General features: G+C 41.2%; 1 protein-coding gene across 2 annotated transcripts in view; it reads right to left on the bottom strand.

Moving 5' to 3' along the window:
• Positions 1-14,160, bottom strand: part of LOC132973436 (guanine nucleotide-binding protein G(o) subunit alpha) — a 121,568-nt gene extending 107,408 nt beyond the window's left edge. Inside the window, exons 1-2 of one of the 2 annotated variants that reach the window (XR_009673002.1) lie at positions 13,386-14,160; positions 12,530-12,572 (exon numbers count right to left, since the gene is read on the bottom strand). Coding sequence is in view for 1 of the 2 variants with exons in the window: in XM_061036902.1 (XP_060892885.1) it covers positions 12,530-12,572; positions 13,386-13,503 (161 nt within the window). In the remaining variant the exon portion in view is untranslated. The remainder of the gene's footprint in view (positions 1-12,529; positions 12,573-13,385) is intronic. The other variant, XM_061036902.1, reaches the window with a different exon arrangement.
• Positions 14,161-19,722: the final 5,562 nt, after the last annotated feature.

The raw sequence follows: 19,722 nt of genomic DNA, 5'->3' as shown, positions 1-19,722 counted from the left end.
TCAGGGCATTTTTTTTCCTCTATAGGCGTGCACAAAACAGCGGACAGCGTCTGAAAGCACCATGGCAACAGCAGGCATGTCTGTGTCTTCTCTTCCTCCCTCCTCACGTAAAATATGAACGAGAAATGTGAGCAGGAAGTAGTTGAGGACCACCAGCTGCCGGGACATTTTTGTAATGGTTTAGCTTGCTAGTTAGCTCGTTAGCTAGTTAGCTTGCTAGTTAGCCCATGTATGTTGGTGTTGCTTTATGTGTTGGGTAGGAAACAACTGAAAAACACAGTTCTCAGTTCCACTTCTGTCAGTTGGAGTTTTACTCCGCCCTGAATCATCCCGTTCAGTGTGAGCTCTCAGGTGGTGCTTCACAATCAGACTGTGTTTGTGTGAGCACAGAGTCCATGAGCTTTGGTTGTGGATGGTAAATGATTCATGCGTACAGTGTCAGGTGACATTCCACTATGACATTTTTACAATCGTACAGTGTACGCCCGACCTTTGGTCCTTAATCAATAATGCTGTTTGGCTATGTAGTGGCCAAATCAATAAATCTAAGACAACGGTTATTGTTTGCTTTTTGGCCTGTCCCAACATAGCAAAATGACTAACTAGCATTCTAGGTAGATCACACTGGCATGAATGATGAAGCAATTGAAATGTATTTTTCATAGCAGAAAAGCGGTATACAAGCCCAAGTCCATTTACCATTAACCATTCCTTTGCGTAATGAAATACAAGTGCATGTCAGTGGTCGTAGGATTTCAGAGCTCATCACTTCAAACCATTCAGCTGTAAAACTTTAAGGTGATGACTGATGAGCAAAACCATTGCCTATAAATCTAGGGCTGCACGGTTTTTAACCAAAATGGTAATTAAGATTATTTTGATTATGAATCATTTTAGGGATTTGTTTGATTGTTTATTTCACAAACATATCCTGCTACTCATCAATTTGTCAGTAACCCAGTTAAGGTAAAGGGTTACGTTGTTTTCTCAGCAGACTGTTCTTTGTTGTGCTTTTATTTTGACTTTTGTTGGTCTTATGCTAATGTTTTATATTCCTGCTTGGATTTTTTTTTTTTATTATTTAAACATGCTTTTATATTGGAGGATAAAAAACTGAACTTCTGGTTGACTGAAAGTTATGAACGAAACATAACCACGGCAACAAAAATGCCCTAACATTAAGGTAATTGTGCAGCACTGTACAAACCTACAAACTCACCACATGCTCTTTATAACCTACAGTGTATCCTGAAAGAGCACACTTATCATACCCCAAAATAATACCTTTTAAATGGAGATATTTAGCTTTAAGCCTCAACGAGGAGAACAAAAAGGGGGAAGGGGAGTAAGATGGAGGTGTTTTGTGCAGGAAGACACACAGAGAGAGGGGGTTTGTAGATGGAGGGAAACAGAGAGGGAGTTTTAATGAAGGAAAATGAAGCCCAAGTGTATAAAAAAAAACTGACAGGAGCAGTCTGCTGGTTTGGAAAGAAAGAACAGAACTTCATAGAGTGGAGATGAAGAGAGAGGTGAGACGTCAATGAAGGAAAATGAAGCCCAAGTGTATTAAAATGTGGAAGCTGCTGCCTCAACTTCGACAATAACCCTTAATGTTGCTATGGTGTTGAAATCTTCAGATGACCCGAGATATAATTTCACAACTGGAAACAAATAACTACAGGAAATGGTTCTGAGGTTGGAACAGTTGGTTTTAGCTGCAACAGGTTGGAAAAAGATGTTAAAGCACAAAAGTGGTTAATACAAACATGTGACATGAGAGTGTGAGGTAAGGTCAAGAGAATCACAAAGAAAGAGAAGAAAAATGAAAGCTTCCTCATTTCGGCTAGACTAGTGTGTGTGTGTGTGTGTGTGTGTGTGTGTGTGTGTGTGTGTGTGTGTGTGTGTGTGTGTGTGTGTGTGTGTGTGTGTGTATACCTGTGTGTGTGTGTCTATACCTGTGTGTGTGTGTGTGTGTGTGTGTGTCTATACCTGTGTGTGTGTGTATACCTGTGTGTGTGTGTGTGTGTGTGTGTGTGTGTGTGTCTATACCTGTGTGTGTGTGTATACCTGTGTGTGTGTGTGTGTGTGTGTGTGTGTGTGTGTCTATACCTGTGTGTGTGTGTATACCTGTGTGTGTGTGTATACCTGTGTGTGTGTGTATACCTGTGTGTGTGTGTGTGTGTGTGTGTGTGTGTCTATACCTGTGTGTGTGTGTATACCTGTGTGTGTGTGTGTGTGTGTGTGTGTGTGTGTGTGTGTATACCTGTGTGTGTGTGTGTGTGTGTGTGTGTGTGTATACCTGTGTGTGTGTGTGTGTGTGTGTGTATACCTGTGTGTGTGTTGCTTATATGGCTTCCAGCTGCCAATTTACAAGATGCAAATAGGATTCAAATACGACACATACACACTGTTATCGAAGGTTTCTCGGAAGTGCTGGGGGAGACATGCGCACACACATAAACGCCGCTATCATGAGACATTTCCCTCGCTGTTATTTCACAGCTCACTGAGGCAGCCAATCAAATCATTCCGCTGATGAGCACGCCCACGGCTATATTTAACCAATGAAGGATGACTATCTGGCTGACGGATTGCTTCTCGGTGACCAGTTGCAGAGTGTCTTCTTCATGCAACACTTGAGTTGGTGCCAAAACAAGTCTCCCACCCCATCTATCTCACCCCCACCCCCCCCCCCCCCCTTTTTCTCTTTTTTCCTCTCCTTGTGTCTCCACCATCCAAGTAAAAGGAGACTAATAATTATCTAGGAGAGCAGAGTCCAGAAGAGGAGTGCCCTTTGCCCCCTGTCCTTGCTTCCCTTCTGTCACTTCTTCTGGTGTTCTTAATAAGTGAGAACGTATTCTTGCACTTGTCGGTCTCTCTCTCCCTCTCTCCCTCAAAATGGCTACGCTTCCTTCCTCTTACCTCCCCAGCCTCATTCGCACTCGTCCTCCCTTTACCCTCTTCTCTCTGCTTTCTTTTCACACTTCCACTTCAATTGAATCTGTCCTCCCCTCCTCCCTGACTACTTCTGCTGGGTGTCTCTGCCCTTCTCCCCCCCCCCCTTTTCTTCTCCTCTTGATTTACTAGTCTCACCTCTCTCTTCATCTCCACTCTATGAAGTTCTGTTCTTTCTTTCCAAACCAGCAGACTGCTCCTGTCAGTTTTTTTTATACACTTGGGCTTCATTTTCCTTCATTAAAAGGAAACTGCATCTACAAACCCCCTCTCTCTGTGTGTCTTCCTGCACAAAACACCTCCATCTTACTCCCCTTCCCCCTTTTTTTCCTCCTCTTTGAGGCTTAAACCTAATTATCTCCTATTCTAGGGAAGCCACACACACACACACACACACACACACACACACACACAGACACACACACACACACACACACACACACACACACACACACACACACACACACACACACACACACTCACAGACACACACACACACACACACACACACACACACACACACACACACACACACTCACAGACACACACACACACACACACACACACACACACACACTCACAGACACACGCACACACACACACACACACACACACACACACACACACACTCACACAGACACACACACACACACACACACACACACACTCACAGACACACACACACACACACACACACACACACACACACACACACACACACACACACACACACACTCACAGACACACACACACACACACACACACACACACACACACACACACACACACACACACACACACACACACACACACACTCACAGACACGGTGGGAAAAGCCTGTGGGAAGCAGTGCAGCCGTGAGGGACTGACAGCGTTTGTTCTCCCTTCGGCCAGTCGCCCCCGATCATGTCAGTGTGGCACTAACAAACATACTTTGTAAAAGAGAAAAGCCAGCGAGCAAGAACATGAGAAAGAAAGAGTGAGAAGCTCTTTGTATTCCACACACAACCACCAAGCTTTTCATCAGATTTTGTTTAAGTTTAACTCAAATAGAAAATATTTCTACAGCTCTCTAAATATAAAACAAGGACAAAGAAATCAAGATTGTTAAATTAGTTTGTGTCACATGATCTCATCAGTTACATCTCAGTCCTAACAGGGTTATAGATTAGCACATGACAGCAGAGTGTACTCTACTTTGATCAGCTGTGAAATCATTTTTTTCCAGTAAATACTTCAAGGCAAATATCTCAACTCAGATAGCCATGTCAGAGAAGGTCAATTATCAAAAGGGCTGTGTGATTGCCCCCTCCCCCCCATAGACTGGATTAAAGACGGATGATGGCACATCCGCTCCCTCAAAGTGAAGCCAAGATATTGGAGCTCCCCCCGCTGACATGGCTGCAGTGGACAACTTACACATGATGGTGTTTAAAAGGTTTTTAATGTGTCCTCAGTCTCTAACATGTCAAACTGTTGGGGCTTTCACACATGCACAAAACTACTCAAAACTTTACTGATCCTTTTGTCCCCTTTACAAGAAGCAGGTAAAAGACCTTACTTATTGTTATGTTACAAAAAGCAGGTAAAAGACCTTACTTATTGTTATATTACAAAAAGCAGGTAAAAGACCTTACTTATTGTTATGTTACAAAGATCCGGCCTATCCATCATGAGCACTTTAGCAAAGCAGCAAAAGTTACAGTGGTAAGAAAAAACTGTCTTATTAAAAGGCAGAAATCTTCAGCTGGATCCCCGACTCATGATGAAACAGTCTTCACAGGCCTAGACTGCGCCGGGCTTGGAAAGGGAGAGGGGGAGAGATGGGATAAATACATATGCATTGTTCTTTTTACGTCATGTCTTGCCTCCTGAGCCTCCACCCACCCACCACTCCCCTCCGGCTGGGATAGCTTCCTGCTGTGAGTGGCATGTTTGAACAACTAACTCAGGAAGATTTCAGGGCCAGTCTGACATTTTCTAGAAATGTTCAGGAGTGCATTTGTAAAAGGACTTCTCTGGCTCTGGCTTGATTAGGAATACATTAGTATCTGCGTTATAGAACTACAAAACTACATTGTTGTGTGCTCAGTCAAAGCCGACTGTCCTGCAGATAGTGACCGCCCTGTAAACAGCTTTTATCCTTGTGTTCAAAGTTTGTTGTGTTTTTATGAATTGTAGCCCGTTAATGATTGAAAGAAAAAGAACATGGAGATAACATCAAGATAGAAACGATGTCATGGAGCAAAACCTCAGACTTTTAACTGGCAGTGATGTTACAGGAAGAATCACTATCAGTCCTCCTTTTTTTAAAATAAATGTGGACCTCTCTTCAGCCAGGGGGCATGATGGGTAGTTTCTGAACATATTCCCCTCTATGCTCCAAAAAAATACTGGAGTCTGAATGTCCCATCATGTAGCTTATTCAACATGCATCACACTTTCACTCGTTGGTTAACACCTCTCTTTTGAACTGATTAAAACACCTCTTTCTATTATTAGTTTGAAGCCTCTGAGCTCAAATAGAGATAGCACTGATAACATGTTATTGGTTGGTTTTCAGAGCACTCCCTCAAGAGATGAATGCATCCCAAGAATGGATTAGAAACGAAAAGGGATCCAAATAACAAACTCGTTTTATGTTTCTCAGATAAGAATGAACCATAAATTATTATCATTGAAAGGTAAAGTAAAACAGTCTGTGTACCAATTCTAAGTTTCCCCCCTTAACTTCAATACTACATGACTTGAAAGAAGACTCCAGTCTGCGCCTTCAAGTCCACTCTTTAAAAGTTGCAAGCAAACAACTTACACATAATGAGGAGGACTACAAAGGGGAGGGGGCTGCACCACAACCAACTTGAAATCCCCCCCTCACTTTTTTCAGCAGCTATTCCAGGCAGCAGTTTCTTTGGTTCATCCTCATTTATTTGAAAATAATGAAACTTTAAATGATTTTCCTCGCACAGTGAGCACTGCTGGTCGGGTCAGTTTGCCAGCTGGGCAGCGAGAGGACCTTTGCACACGTCTAAACACACACAGGCACCATAAACAGATGGTGTCACACATACACTCACACAAGGCTTCTACACACAAGATAAAGATATGTTGTTCACACATGAACAAGTCCCTGAGGTCGCTGGACAAAATATTACTCTCACTGAAAGGTGTACATATTTACAAAAACACACACACAGTCCATTCTTTCATGTTTTTTTCTTTTATCAATCAATCAATCAATTTTTATTTGTATAGCGTCAACTCATAACAAGTGTTATCTCGAGACACTTTACAAAAATCAGGTAAAAGACCTTACTCATTGTTATGTTACAAAAAGCAGATAAAAGACTTTACTTATTCTTATGTTACAAAAAGCAGGTAAAAGACCTTACTTATTGTTATGTTACAAAAAGCAGGTAAAAGACCTTACTTATTGTTATGTTACAAAAAGCAGGTAAAAGACCTTACTCATTGTTATGTTACAAAAAGCAGGTAAAAGACCTTACTCATTGTTATGTAACAAAAAGCAGGTAAAAGACCTTACTTATTGTTATGTTACAAAAAGCAGGTAAAAGACCTTACTCATTGTTATGTAACAAAAAGCAGGTAAAAGACCTTACTCATTGTTATGTTACAAAAAGCAGGTAAAAGACCTTACTTATTGTTATGTTACAAAAAGCAGGTAAAAGACCTTACTCATTGTTATGTTACAAAAAGCAGGTAAAAGACCTTACTCATTGTTATGTTACAAAAAGCAGGTAAAAGACCTTACTTATTGTTATGTTACAAAAAGCAGGTAAAAGACCTTACTCATTGTTATGTTACAAAAAGCAGGTAAAAGACCTTACTCATTGTTATGTTACAAAAAGCAGGTAAAAGACCTTACTTATTGTTATGTTACAAAAAGCAGGTAAAAGACCTTACTCATTGTTATGTTACAAAAAGCAGGTAAAAGACCTTACTCATTGTTATGTTACAAAAAGCAGGTAAAAGACCTTACTCATTGTTATGTTACAAAAAGCAGGTAAAAGACCTTACTTATTGTTATGTTACAAAAAGCAGGTAAAAGACCTTACTTATTGCTATATTAAAACGACCCGGCCTATTCATCATGAGCACTTTATGTCCCTTTGTTCGGCACAGTCATGCATTGTAGTTCTGCATTAGACTCTTAGAATTAGAGAGACTATCAGAACTCAATAACTCACTTCTTCAAATGTTTACACTCTCAGTTAGGCATCAGGGTAACTCATGAAGCGAGGCCCACGATACTGATATCACTGCACATCAATTCTGCAATAATTGATGCATTGAAAGACACGCATATGATGTTGCACGACGATATTCGATTATCTGAAGAATATGAAATACCCATAAAAAGGGAACGTGCAGAATTAATGTATTTAATCACTGCAGTTTGGTGTCATTTTCACCTCTCATCATGCTTTTTCTCTTCATTCATTTCCACCGTCTTCTTCATCTTTTATCGCGCTGTCGACTTTTTTTTTGGCCCTCAATCAAGTCATATACGCCACTATGGATGTCATGAAGTGGTGACACTCTTTATCTTAGTAAAAATATCAGTTTTGGTAAATTAATTTGAGCTTGTTTAGGGCTTTCCTAGTCTTCTGACTACTCGAAGTGCTTTTACACTGCATGTCACACCTACACATTCACACACTGATGGTAGAGGTCGCTATGTAGTGAGACCATCAGAAGTAACTAATACATTCATACACAAGCATATGCCGGCGACAAAGCAGCAGGAGCAATTCAGGGTTAAGGAGCTGGGAAGCGACCTTTCGATTGAGACGACCAACTCTACCAATTGAGCCACAGCCTTATTCTGCAGCAGTGAATCAAAACTGTATCACACGAGTCAGTACAACCATAAAGTATATTACTGAATCAATGTTAAGTCCAACCTGTACACTGAGTCTTCCTACTGCTCTCTCCCTTTCGCACGCACGCACGCACGCACGCACACACACACACACACACACACACACACACACTCACACACTCACACACTCACACACTCACACACACACACACACACACACACACACACACACACACACACACACACCCACACTCACACACTCACACACTCACACACTCACACACACACACACACACACACACACACACACACACACACACACACACACACACACTCACACACACACACACACACACACACACACACACACACACACACACACACACTCACACACTCACACACTCACACACTCACACACTCACACTCACACACACACACACACACACACACTCACACACACACACACACACACTAGTGCTGCTCGATTACGGCAAAAATCCTCATCACTATTTTGATTGATATTGACATCACAATTATTAAATATGATAACTCATTGTTTTTACAACATCTGGATCACATGCATTTTTCAAACTCTAAGAACGTTATTATTCTGAACACTGTGCAAATAATATCGTAATAACGAATAAATAGAAATAAACTACGGTTGCTATATTTTTGAGGTAGTGGGGATGCACTCTTGTTGCCAAAATATAGCAACAAACACTTAGAAACATTTATCACACATGACAAAACCTATGATCAAAACGAGCACAGTGCGGGAGAGTAATCATTGAATCTTGACTTTCTTGTTTTTAAAATTGCGGGAAGCAAAAGTTTACATTGGAATTGAAACTTGATAAACTGCAGCCCTAACACACACACACACACACACACACACACACACTGTGCTCCCTACAGAAATTGGTTATTAGGGCGTTGTCATGAGTTATACATCATAATGATATTATCAAAGGAAAGTTATTGAAAACAGAGTCAGTTTTTAAAACGTGTTCTTTAAAGAACTTATAAACAACCCGATCAGTGAGTGTGGTTTGCACAGTTGCAGTATTTTTCCACTGTATCACACACACTGGTAACAGAGTCCTTAACTCCACCGACTGAGATCACAAACAGCTGCGACACACACTAACGCTCCACATACACACCATCCAATCTGACTCTAATCCACTCATCTCTGTCCCTCTGAAGAAAGCCCACTAAGACACACAAACAGACAATTACACACACACACAAAATTGGTCACTTGAGCACGCCCCAGATGTTCAAAGCGCTGTTAAAGAAAAGGGCTTTCTACTTCTCTGATGCGGTTCAGGAAATAGCAGAGGAGCTCTCAACAGGAACGTTAAGACTTTCCTAGCAGGGCGCTGTCCATCTCTTGAAAAGCAGCTTTCATTTCTAAATACATTTAAATTTATTCTGTAAGAAAAAACACGACAACAGCAACAAATATCATTAAAAACCGTTTTCACAAATGCACACCTGAAAACTTCAAGGACATTTCAGGCAGACTGCCCTTGAAACCTTCCTGAGGTGATGGCTCACACACATTAACTTCACAACAGGAGATTATCCCTTATGGACGGGAGAGGGGAAACATGACGCCAAAAGAACAATACAGAAATGGCAACAGATTGTGAGGCTGTGGTGACCATTTTGTACTTTGACACAACAAAAGAGCGAAGAAGAACAATAAAGAAAAAGAAAACCTAATGAAGCCGTTTCATTAGGTGGCAGGAGATCACAGTGGTTGCGGGCATACAGTCAATATGGTCGTGCACTGGTCAGTGGATATAAACATCACCGCCTGTACACATTTTCCTGGATATTTCCTGCCGCGCTCTTCATCAGATCAGAGCTCAATCCGACTTCATACGGAAAATTTACTAGGCTGCCGGCAGGAAAAACTCTGGGTAAAGTCAGAGTGAAAAATGTGGCTGTTTGTGTTCACACATATAGCCCCCACCCACTCAGAGTTTTGTGCCACTGTGAAACCCAAAAATCTAAATACTAATATTATTTTAAAAATATATATGAGGGTGTCACATTGGCAATTATTTGAGTTTGGAAGATATATTTTAAGAAATAGAGGGATGACACTTTGAGAATATCATGTTGGTGTAACACTTCTGACACATGGCCACACTAAATAGAGGAGACCAGTACCACTTATCAAGATTAAATATTGTGTAATACTGCTCTTCATTCTGAGTGTGTCCCCATGTGAGGCATTCAGAGGACCAAATCAAATCTTTGATTTATTAAAAAAAAAATTAACAGTCAATGTCGTCTGCCAGAAGCACTTTCATCTGTTCATGAATTAGCATAAACAAGAATAGCTTGTAGACTGTAATCAGACGAGAGAAACACGGAGGTGGTAGGGCTGGTAATACATGAAACAGCCCAAAAAACCTGCCAAAGGAAACTGTCTCTGTTCTTCAAGAAATAGTGTTTATAACTCAATAAATAAGTTCTATACACTCTTAATCTTTCTCTGTCTATCGTATGTAACAACGAGTGAAAATCTGCAAGAACAGATTACTATAATATCTGAAATATCAGCCTGCCTCACACCTGCAGACCAACACATTTCTTAACATCCATTTGCATCATTACAAGTCACATAATGTGTGACTTACCAGTTCAATGGTTTATTAAAGGTTAGAGCCCTCAATATTAATTTAATGAAACCCTGGGAGCAGTGGTCACTCAGAGTGGCGCGCATGCTGCGCTGTGGAAATGACCATTAACAGCGGAGAGAGAAAAAAAGACTCATCTAAATCCACGGTCCTTATGTCATGTGTCACTGTGTGAACACACCCAAAGCCTATTATCATCTGAAACACACCCAGCGTCTGTAACATGACACAGCAGAGGAGATTAAGAGAAAAAACATATGTCATGACAGGATTACAGATAAAATGACAGGAAATGGTGGGGATGGGGGGCTTAAGTATACTCTTGATTTACAACTGATGTGCAGCTGACCTTAGGAGGGAACTGTTGCAAATCCTGTAGATATATTATAGGATTGTTGTGGTAATCTAGTAAATAAAATACTCTATTAAAGGCTGATAAGGTTGCAAGAAATGTTGCAGCACAGATAAATCCCTGAAGGGATATTATAAGGACATTATAACGTTAACATGGGGAGAAAAGGATATCTTTAATTAAGTCTGTGAAAGTACAGCAGGTACACATTAAGACCATACAGGGTTTTAAATCAGGGCTATATAACCCCAGGTTAGTAAGTAGCCTTCACAGACTCACAAAAGCAGCAGGCTTCATGGAATACACATAAATGTATTAACTAACTTATGTGCCATATCCAAAAAAATATCTCATTTCATAAATGGATTTCTATTGGCTGTAGGATTAAGGGTCTTAGATTAGTCTTCATTGTGCACAGACCAACAACTAGATCCAAAAGATATTTAGTTTTAAATGATATCAAAGCACAGAGAGTCCTCAAATTTAAAACCAGTTTGACGTTGTTTTGTAAGAGGAAAATGCTTAGAATACGTTTTTTTTTGTTTTCTTTTTTTTTATCAAATAATGGATGATTGGTTCAGCTGTAATAGAATTCAGTGACATGAGAAACACACAAAGGAGGTTTTGTTCATTAAGGCTTACTGCTAGAGGTATGGAGTTGAGTTGTATATTTATGTTGAAATAATCATACACTGTTGATTTTTGTAAACGTAGGTGGAAAATGATGATCCCTGCACTTCACACAGGGTAACCCCAACACAATGTATTACGCAACATTATGATTCAAATGCAAACGGTTTCATTTGCATAAAAAAAAGGACAGCATTGCAGGACGGATACCTCTGCTGCTCCTCATATAACAGAATCATTGACATGGAGGAGAAAACCCGAGGCCTTCTTATCCGGCCCTGAGGCGTTCATATCTTACAGTAGTGATACCACTCAGCGCTCCAAGCCCCCTTTACTAATGCTTCATACAACAATGTGTAAATGTAATGTCAGAGTGATGTTAACACAGCTATAAGCTCAAAGTTTCTTATTTGTCTCTTCCTATGATAGGATACAGGGCCACACCTAAAATTATTAAACATAGAAGAAAAAAAAAAGCATGACACTGCAACCCTTTTTTAAAAATACTCCATAAATCACGGCACATGCATCATCTTTTTCCTCACACCCAATTTGATCGTGTGTCCACCCACCCACACACGCACACACACACACACACACACACACACACACACACACACACACACACACACACACACACACACACACACACACACACACACACACACACACACACACACACACACACACACACACACACACACACACACACACACACACACACACACACACACACACACACGGCATCATCAGATGTTTGAAGTGGGATGAAAGAATAAAGCTTGGGCGGATGTTTGACAGGGCCAGCGAAGGGTTAAAGTCAGGGGTACTATATGGTCAACAGTCTGGCTTTTCCAAGACAACAAAAAAAACATGACACAAAATGAAGGTGTTGAGCTAAAACTATACTTCTGATTGGCTGATCTGATCAGGTTTAATATATGAGCTCATGTGTGTGTGTGTGTGTGTGTGTGTGTCTGTGTGTGTGTGTGTGTGTGTGTGTGTGTGTGTGAAATGACCAGAAGAAAAGAGTGAGAGAGAGACACACATACACACTATAGAGTTATTAGACCGTGCTTATTAGAGACTTACTTCATCTGTTTGACGATGGTGCTTTTCCCTGACTCTCCAGCCCCTAAGGGACAAGAGACAAGAAGACAATGTAAATAGGGTGTATATGTGTGTGTGTGTGTGTGTGTGTGTGTGTGTGTGTGTGTGTGTGTGAGAGAGAGAGAGAGAGAGAGAGAGTGAGAGAGAGCAAAGACAGAATCAGAGTGAGACAGAGGATGGGGGTCGGGAGAGAAAAAGAAAGAAAGGGGAGAATCAACCCTTTTAAAAAGCCATAAGTGAATGAAGGCAGCGTCGAGATGGGTGGAGACAAAAAAGATGGAGTGAGAGGCTGCACCCTTTCTTCCTCAGATCCATCAATTCTCTTCTCCCATCCTCCATCTTAGTCGAATACTTTTAACAAGAACTTTCTCATACAAATAAAAATGAACCCATCCTCCAGCCTATGAAGCAGCTCTGCCTGTGCTCGTTCCTCCATTGCTGCATACTGCCATTTTTTTCCCCCATCTGCAGTTATCTGTGATGTAGTAGTTCCCACCTTTTTTTTTTTACCAACTAACTGATTCTGCAGAATACATTAGCACCTGCAATATCTTTGATGGATCAAATCCTATAACAGCAGGTGGCTTCAGAGCAGGGTGGAAACATTAATCAAACCATTAGGCTACTTATTTTACCAAATCTTTTTTTTTTGTATCAGTTTTATTCGATGTTAACTATTTCCACCACTGCCCTCAGTGTTGATAATCCCCCCGACACCACACCTTGCATCCCCCCTCTCTAAGCCTCTCGGTTCTCTGCTCTGGCTCTACAGGCCGTACGGTGGTGGTGGTGGTGGTGGTGGTGGGGGGGGGGGGGGGACTCGACGGTCGTGTCTTACCGAGAAGCAGCAGCTTCACATCTTTGGCCGCAGTGAGACCGTCCTCCTTGAGGTTCTTCTCGATGGCTTTGCTCCGGTCCAGAGCCGCCCTCTCCTCTGCACTCAGAGTACATCCCATGGTTAGAGAGCACAGCTTGATAGCGTTACCGAGACGGGGATCCACGGCAGAAAAGGCAATAGACGCTGATTTTCAAAGAATCGTGTGCTTTGCAAACAAAGCTGCTTGCAAATCCTCTTCTTCTTCTTTCTTGGTCGATTTCCTCCTCTGTTTTCCCCCCTGTGCTTTGCTTTCGATCCCTCTGTGGTATCCCTCTTGTCTTGTCGCTCTCTGGGCTGCTCCCTCTCTCTCGCTCTCAAGCCGGGGACTCGGTACCGTTACAGCATTTAAATGTAAGGATCCACTCGGTTTGATCCACAGGGGTAGAAACAACACGATGTATCAATGGTCTGTCCGTCCGGCTGGCCGTCAGTCCTCCACTATCTCTCCTTGTTTTTTGTCCTGCCTGTAAATCACGGTAACGGGTCTTTCCAGTAGTCGATAGGAAGTGTTACTGGGCGGAGGTGAGCAGCGCTCCTTTGCTCGGCGTTCCTCCGTTCGGCTCCTCCGGGGCGGGCGGCGGGGACTCTCTGCAACACTAACTGCCTCCCGGTTACTCCAGCAGGGGCTTGGTCGGTTGTTCGTTAGTTCATTCGTACAATTGCAGGTTAGTGACGTCAGAACCGTGATAAAACGAATTGGTGAGAGAGGAAGAGCAACTTTACTTCCAGTGGCGCGGCCTGCTGGTGGACTTTGTACCTACACAGGCTTTCTGTGGTAGCCTACATAGACTATGGTAGGCTACATAGGCTACCTTAATATTTACAGTCTATGGCAGTGGTACCCAAAGTAGGGGTCGGGATCCCCTGGGGGGTCGCGAGACACTGGGAGGGGGGTCTCAATGGCTTCCAAAAACAAATACAAACTGGAAATGACTTGAAATGACATATTTTACCTATTGTTGTGAAATTACACACACAAATGTTGTTCAATTATTTTAAGGCTGCTGTATTTTTTATTGTTGTTCTAATGCCAGTGTTTAAATTGGCCCATTAGTGCGTGCTGCTGTGTGCACCGTTTTGCTTTAACCACTTCCAGGGACAGAAGGGGTCCCGGTCTCTCGCATCGTTATTTTGGGGGTCGCCGGATGAAATGTTTGGGAACCCCTGGTCTATGGTACATAGCCTACCCTAAATGACACATAGGCTGATGTCCCGACAGAAGCCAAGCTTATGGCAACTTCTTAACAAATATTTACTGCGGGTTAATTAATGGCTCACCTGTCAAATGAGTCCAAGACACACAGAAAGTGAACATGTAGCCTATCTTTTAGCTAAGATGCTTGAATATTTAAGCGTGTGAGCAGATTGGATCTTATGTCGTCATAGGCGTCCCAACAAAGCTGACATTTGGAAAAAAAAGAACAAGTGGGCTAAATACTTACAGTAAGTAAAAACTCAACACTTTAGGATGTATTAATATTCATTAAATAAACGAACATGTTCAGAGCTCCAACAGAGTTTAATTCAATAACGTCCACTTGTCTTTCAGGGAGTTTCCCAGAGCTGTCAATGACACCACGTGACCCTCAACTGTGTAGTTTTAGTTGCCATGGAGATATGCCTATATTGAGGTGATTGAGTTTTTCTTATGTAACCTGTCTATGAAATGTAGGTTACCCATAGGCTAAGAGTCTACTGTGCCAATGCTGGGTAGATTAAATAAGACATTTCTTTTTATATGTAAACAATGAACTCACATGTTTATTATTTGAATTTTATGACAGGGTGTTGCCTCAAATCTAGCTGTGGGTGATTCCTGAGTCTTCTGGGGCTCAAGGCAAATGTCAAAAATGGACAAATGTGACCTTTGTTCATTCACATTGACATTAGGAGCTGTATTGTTTTAAAAAATATTGATATAAACACGAGAACCCTTCATATTCCTCCTGTCACTTTCATTGACAAGCGTAGGTTTTCACAGCAATAATGTATTCAATGCTTGACAGCACAACAAGAGTTAGGGCTGTCAGATGGGGCCACCTTAGGGCGCTTTCCTACTGTCAATGCAAACTTTTGCACATTTCGAGACACTGCTGTTGTTGAAACTTTGTCAGAGCAGGGGGAACCCATACTGGCCCGATGGGGCCCCAAGCAGTTTCCTGCCTTGCCTGTTGACAAGCAGCTCCCCTGGTTGTTGTGTGTAGCCTACTTAGCATAGACTGTAAATAATAGTGAGTGACGTCACCCATCTGTTACTGAAGGGGAAGTTGGAAGCAGGCCCCTAGGAAGATATACGCAGACTCTGAAGCCAATAAAAGAAAAGGTCCCAAAAATACTTTTAAGCTTCCATAAGCTTACTTTTGGAAAGACCAGCTATAAATCAGCAGACACATTTTTTTTGAGGAACATCAACTTCCTCGAGAAAAGCCAGTAAGTTATAAACATTTGGTTAATGTCATGCTTCTGCCATGACTTAAATTTAAATACAAAGATCCCATGGACGAGTCATTGTCCAAAGTTTCTAATGCATTCAGTAATAGAAAAATATTTTTATTATGTCAACACCCTGCTGTGAAAGTCTGTACGAGTTGTTGATACCTTTATGTCCTTTTATATATTTTGGCCCACACATTAACTGCAAGTTTAGATGACAGGGCTCTCATCTGCTTCCCCATAAAACCAAAGGCAGCTGTTTCCTGCATGCACTTCCTCTCACACAAGCCGAGTGTACACGTACACGCTACCCTGCCCAACTTATATGGCAGTGAGCCAAAGTGAACAAGTGACTGGTGCAGGGAGTCAAACACTGAACATTTGCGAACTGGCACAGTAGCTACATCCTGGTGTGTTTTAAGAGAAGATTATTTTACAATCGTGCAAACAGAGGACATGCATTCAAAAATACACTGTAAAACCTCCATTACCTCACAGCTGGTGTACATATAACCTATGAACGCAGTCATGAAGATGTCTTCAACTGCATGAGCCCGCAATAAAAGACATTCAAATCATGACCTTTTTTCTTGAATGAGTTCACAAGCGTTCATGCACATACAGTAGTGTCCTGTCTCATTTTTTACTCATGTCGCACTATTTGGAGATGCTGAAACTATGGAAGCCCATTTCCGACAGTTAAAAAAAAAAAAGAAAACTTGGCTTTGTTGATATATTTTTTTTGCCCAAATTTCCAGTACTCTTTTTCCAAATTAAAAACAAATGTAAATTGTATTGGAAAAAGAAAAAGTCAACAGATCACTTAAATCTTTAGTGTTTATCTTTAGAAATCAGTAGCAAATCTCCCTCTGTATTTGGGGGTACGTCACTGTAAACAACATGATGAGGGTGGTGAAGAGGGTCAGCATGCTCAGTGGAACTCGAGTTTTAGGAATGATGTTCGTTGTTCACATTGATACTTAAAAATTGAGTTTCTGTTCAGATTGATAGATTTTCCATATGGCATGATATCTTTATGAATAAAAAACCTGAAAACAACCAAAAAGGTTCCCCTGCTTATGTCAGCCAAAAGGTAACAGACCTAGAACCCTTCACACAAAGAACTCCTGAACTGGTACATTAAGCAGAGTTCAATTACAGTGCAGAGAAGAAGCTCCTGACATTTAAAGAAGATATGTTTCTGCAGAGGAAAATACATTTAAATACTGCATTTGGGGTATTTCTTAACTCAGTTATGCATATTTTACCTGCGCTGTATACATGGAATCTGTGAGTGCTTTTTTATCAAGTGTCTTCACTGACATATGAGCGGCTTTGCTGCTTTAAGGGCGCCTTCTTACTCCCTATTCTCCATTTGTCATCTGCTGGTCCGTTACAAACAGGCTGTGGTTTTGTAACTCAAGTAGAAACCCCCCCCCCACACACACACACACACAAACCCACACACTATCACCAGTAATGTTAAGCAAGTCTTCCTTGCAGAGTTCATGAACTGAGCGGTTGCGTCAGACCCGGGAGGACAGAGAAATGAAGAAACTTACAACAGTTTTCTGCAACACATTAAAGTCTTGTGCATAATAGTGCATAAATGATTCATGTGTTGACCGTCTTATTTAACATTCGCCAAAATCTAAAGTAAAATCATTGTTCATAGTTATCAAAAACTCCAGTTTAAAATAATCTAGTTTTGCTTCTTAGCCCATGTCTCTAGTCTGTGTGGGTGTGGCTGGTTACACTTTGATTGGCATCCCCCTGGCTCTGCTCAAAATCACTTTTTTTGAAACTATTTCACCCTGATTTACCCCCAAGAAAATCTGGAATAAAAATAGTAGCAAGGCATGTTTGTCCAACTTACAACCACCCTGATTGTGAGGCAGAGAATCTAAAAATAACCATGTGACTTTTAGTTAGTTACATGTGAGGACAAATGGACTGGAGGCTAAACAAACTTTAAATAAAATATACTGGAAAAGCCTGGAGTACTGCATTAGGCATGGGCTATTTACAAAAATAAGTGCAGATGTTTATAGAACATCCCACATCTTGATGTCAAAGAAAAAAGCAATGCCGGCGATACAAGATCTACCCATGGAAAGGCTGGGTGTGGGATGGGTCAGGATGTAATTTGTACTCCTGAGTCTGCAGATTTCAAAGAAACCCAAAGATGGATAGAGCTAGATTAAATCAGGACACAGAGATATGAGGGAGAAAAAGACAATCTGAAGGCAAAGTGGTACAAGGGGGAAATGATATGGAGCAGCGCAGAGGCAAAATGAGACATCCAGATGCTCTCAATGATAACATTTTATTAAAGCACTGGGTAAATAAACTTAACAGTGGAGAGGACAGAATGGAAGGTATGGTGGTTCCATTTGGTTGAGTTGCCGGTGTGGCGCGATTTAGCGGTTGGTCAATAGGCGTATAACCCGCCTCAGGTCCGTGTCTAAGCCTGTAATTAGGTTGACACAGCATTTCCAGCATGGCGGCTGCTGCAGATTAATAATTACAGTCTATGATTCACACAGAGTGTGCCATCAGAAGTAACTAATCCCATTCATAAACAGCTGACAAAGCAGCGGGAGCAATTTAGGATTAAATATCTTGCCCAATGACACATCCGACATGTTGTTGCAGGAGTTGGGGATCGAACCCACAACCTTCATGTTGAGAGACGACAACTCTACCAACTGAGCCACAGCGGCCCTGTGTACCAAAGGTTTAAATAGATCTGACTGGTTTTTAAGCTCTATTTTACTTGAGGGACATTACATGACAAATAAAGGCATCATAAAGCCCCGTCCCACGAGTGAGTTCTACATACAGGGGTAACTTTAGGTCATCATAACACATTAAGTCTAACAAAGAAGACAGTGATGAGCGGTCACATATAACTGGATATCAAAATGATAAGTCAAACAAGGTTTTCCATGTTTGTGTTCTTGTACTAAAATAGAAAAAAGATGATCACAGGCATAACCCTTCTGGTGAGCTTTGAATAAAAATGCTTGAATATTTTGGAGGTTTTTGAAAAGGCTCACAGTTAAAGTTACTGAAAACTTCCTGACAGACATAGATATCACTGTGAGTGTTTCAAACCCTGGCAGAAAGATGGCTTTGAAACAAGGTGTTAAAGTAAGTGAAAAAAGCTCACTGCTCTCTGTACAAAGGTGTTTCCATTTCAGAGAAGCGTTTATTGGAGTGGTAAACAATCAAACAGAACACCAAAGCTGTGACTGATCTGAGTTCAGTGCACTGTGTGGGCCTTAAAGAAAACAACAACCCGCCTACTCCTGCTTCCAGAGCGAGGCCCTGGACGGATTGAAAAGTTGTTGGGCTATTACAAACATTTTCTTTAAATAACACCAAATGTATCGGACTAGTTGTGATGTACATGTCTCTGCCTGCAGCACGGCCACCTCTGCTGTGTTTTTGTTTTGTCTTACATAAGAACTTCAATCAAATACATTTTATCATTTCATCTGCAGCTGTTTCAGATTTTAATTTTTTTGTAATTGTAAAAATAAATGTTTACTCTGTGTCTTTGAGGCAGCATCGCTTACTCCCTAAACAATCAGGTGAAAAACTCCTTTGTTTATCCTTTAATGAATATTTGGTTGTTTCTTTATTTTTATTTTTTTAAATCAAGCACCTAACCAACTCTGGACATGTGGAGGATTTGGATGGATATTAACTAAAATGGTCTTTCAAATATAATTTACCAATTCATAATTCGACATGATTCATATATCTATGTTTGCATATTTGACAGTTAGTTTCAATTCATGCTGCCTTTACTGTTCTTTCTTGTCATTTTAGCGTTATTCATCCAGACGGGTTGAATGAA

The sequence above is a fragment of the Labrus mixtus genome, chromosome 4 (genome assembly GCF_963584025.1).
Source record: "Labrus mixtus chromosome 4, fLabMix1.1, whole genome shotgun sequence".
In the NCBI taxonomy this organism is placed as follows: domain Eukaryota; kingdom Metazoa; phylum Chordata; class Actinopteri; order Labriformes; family Labridae; genus Labrus; species Labrus mixtus.
This window is presented reverse-complemented; position numbering and strand designations above follow the sequence as displayed.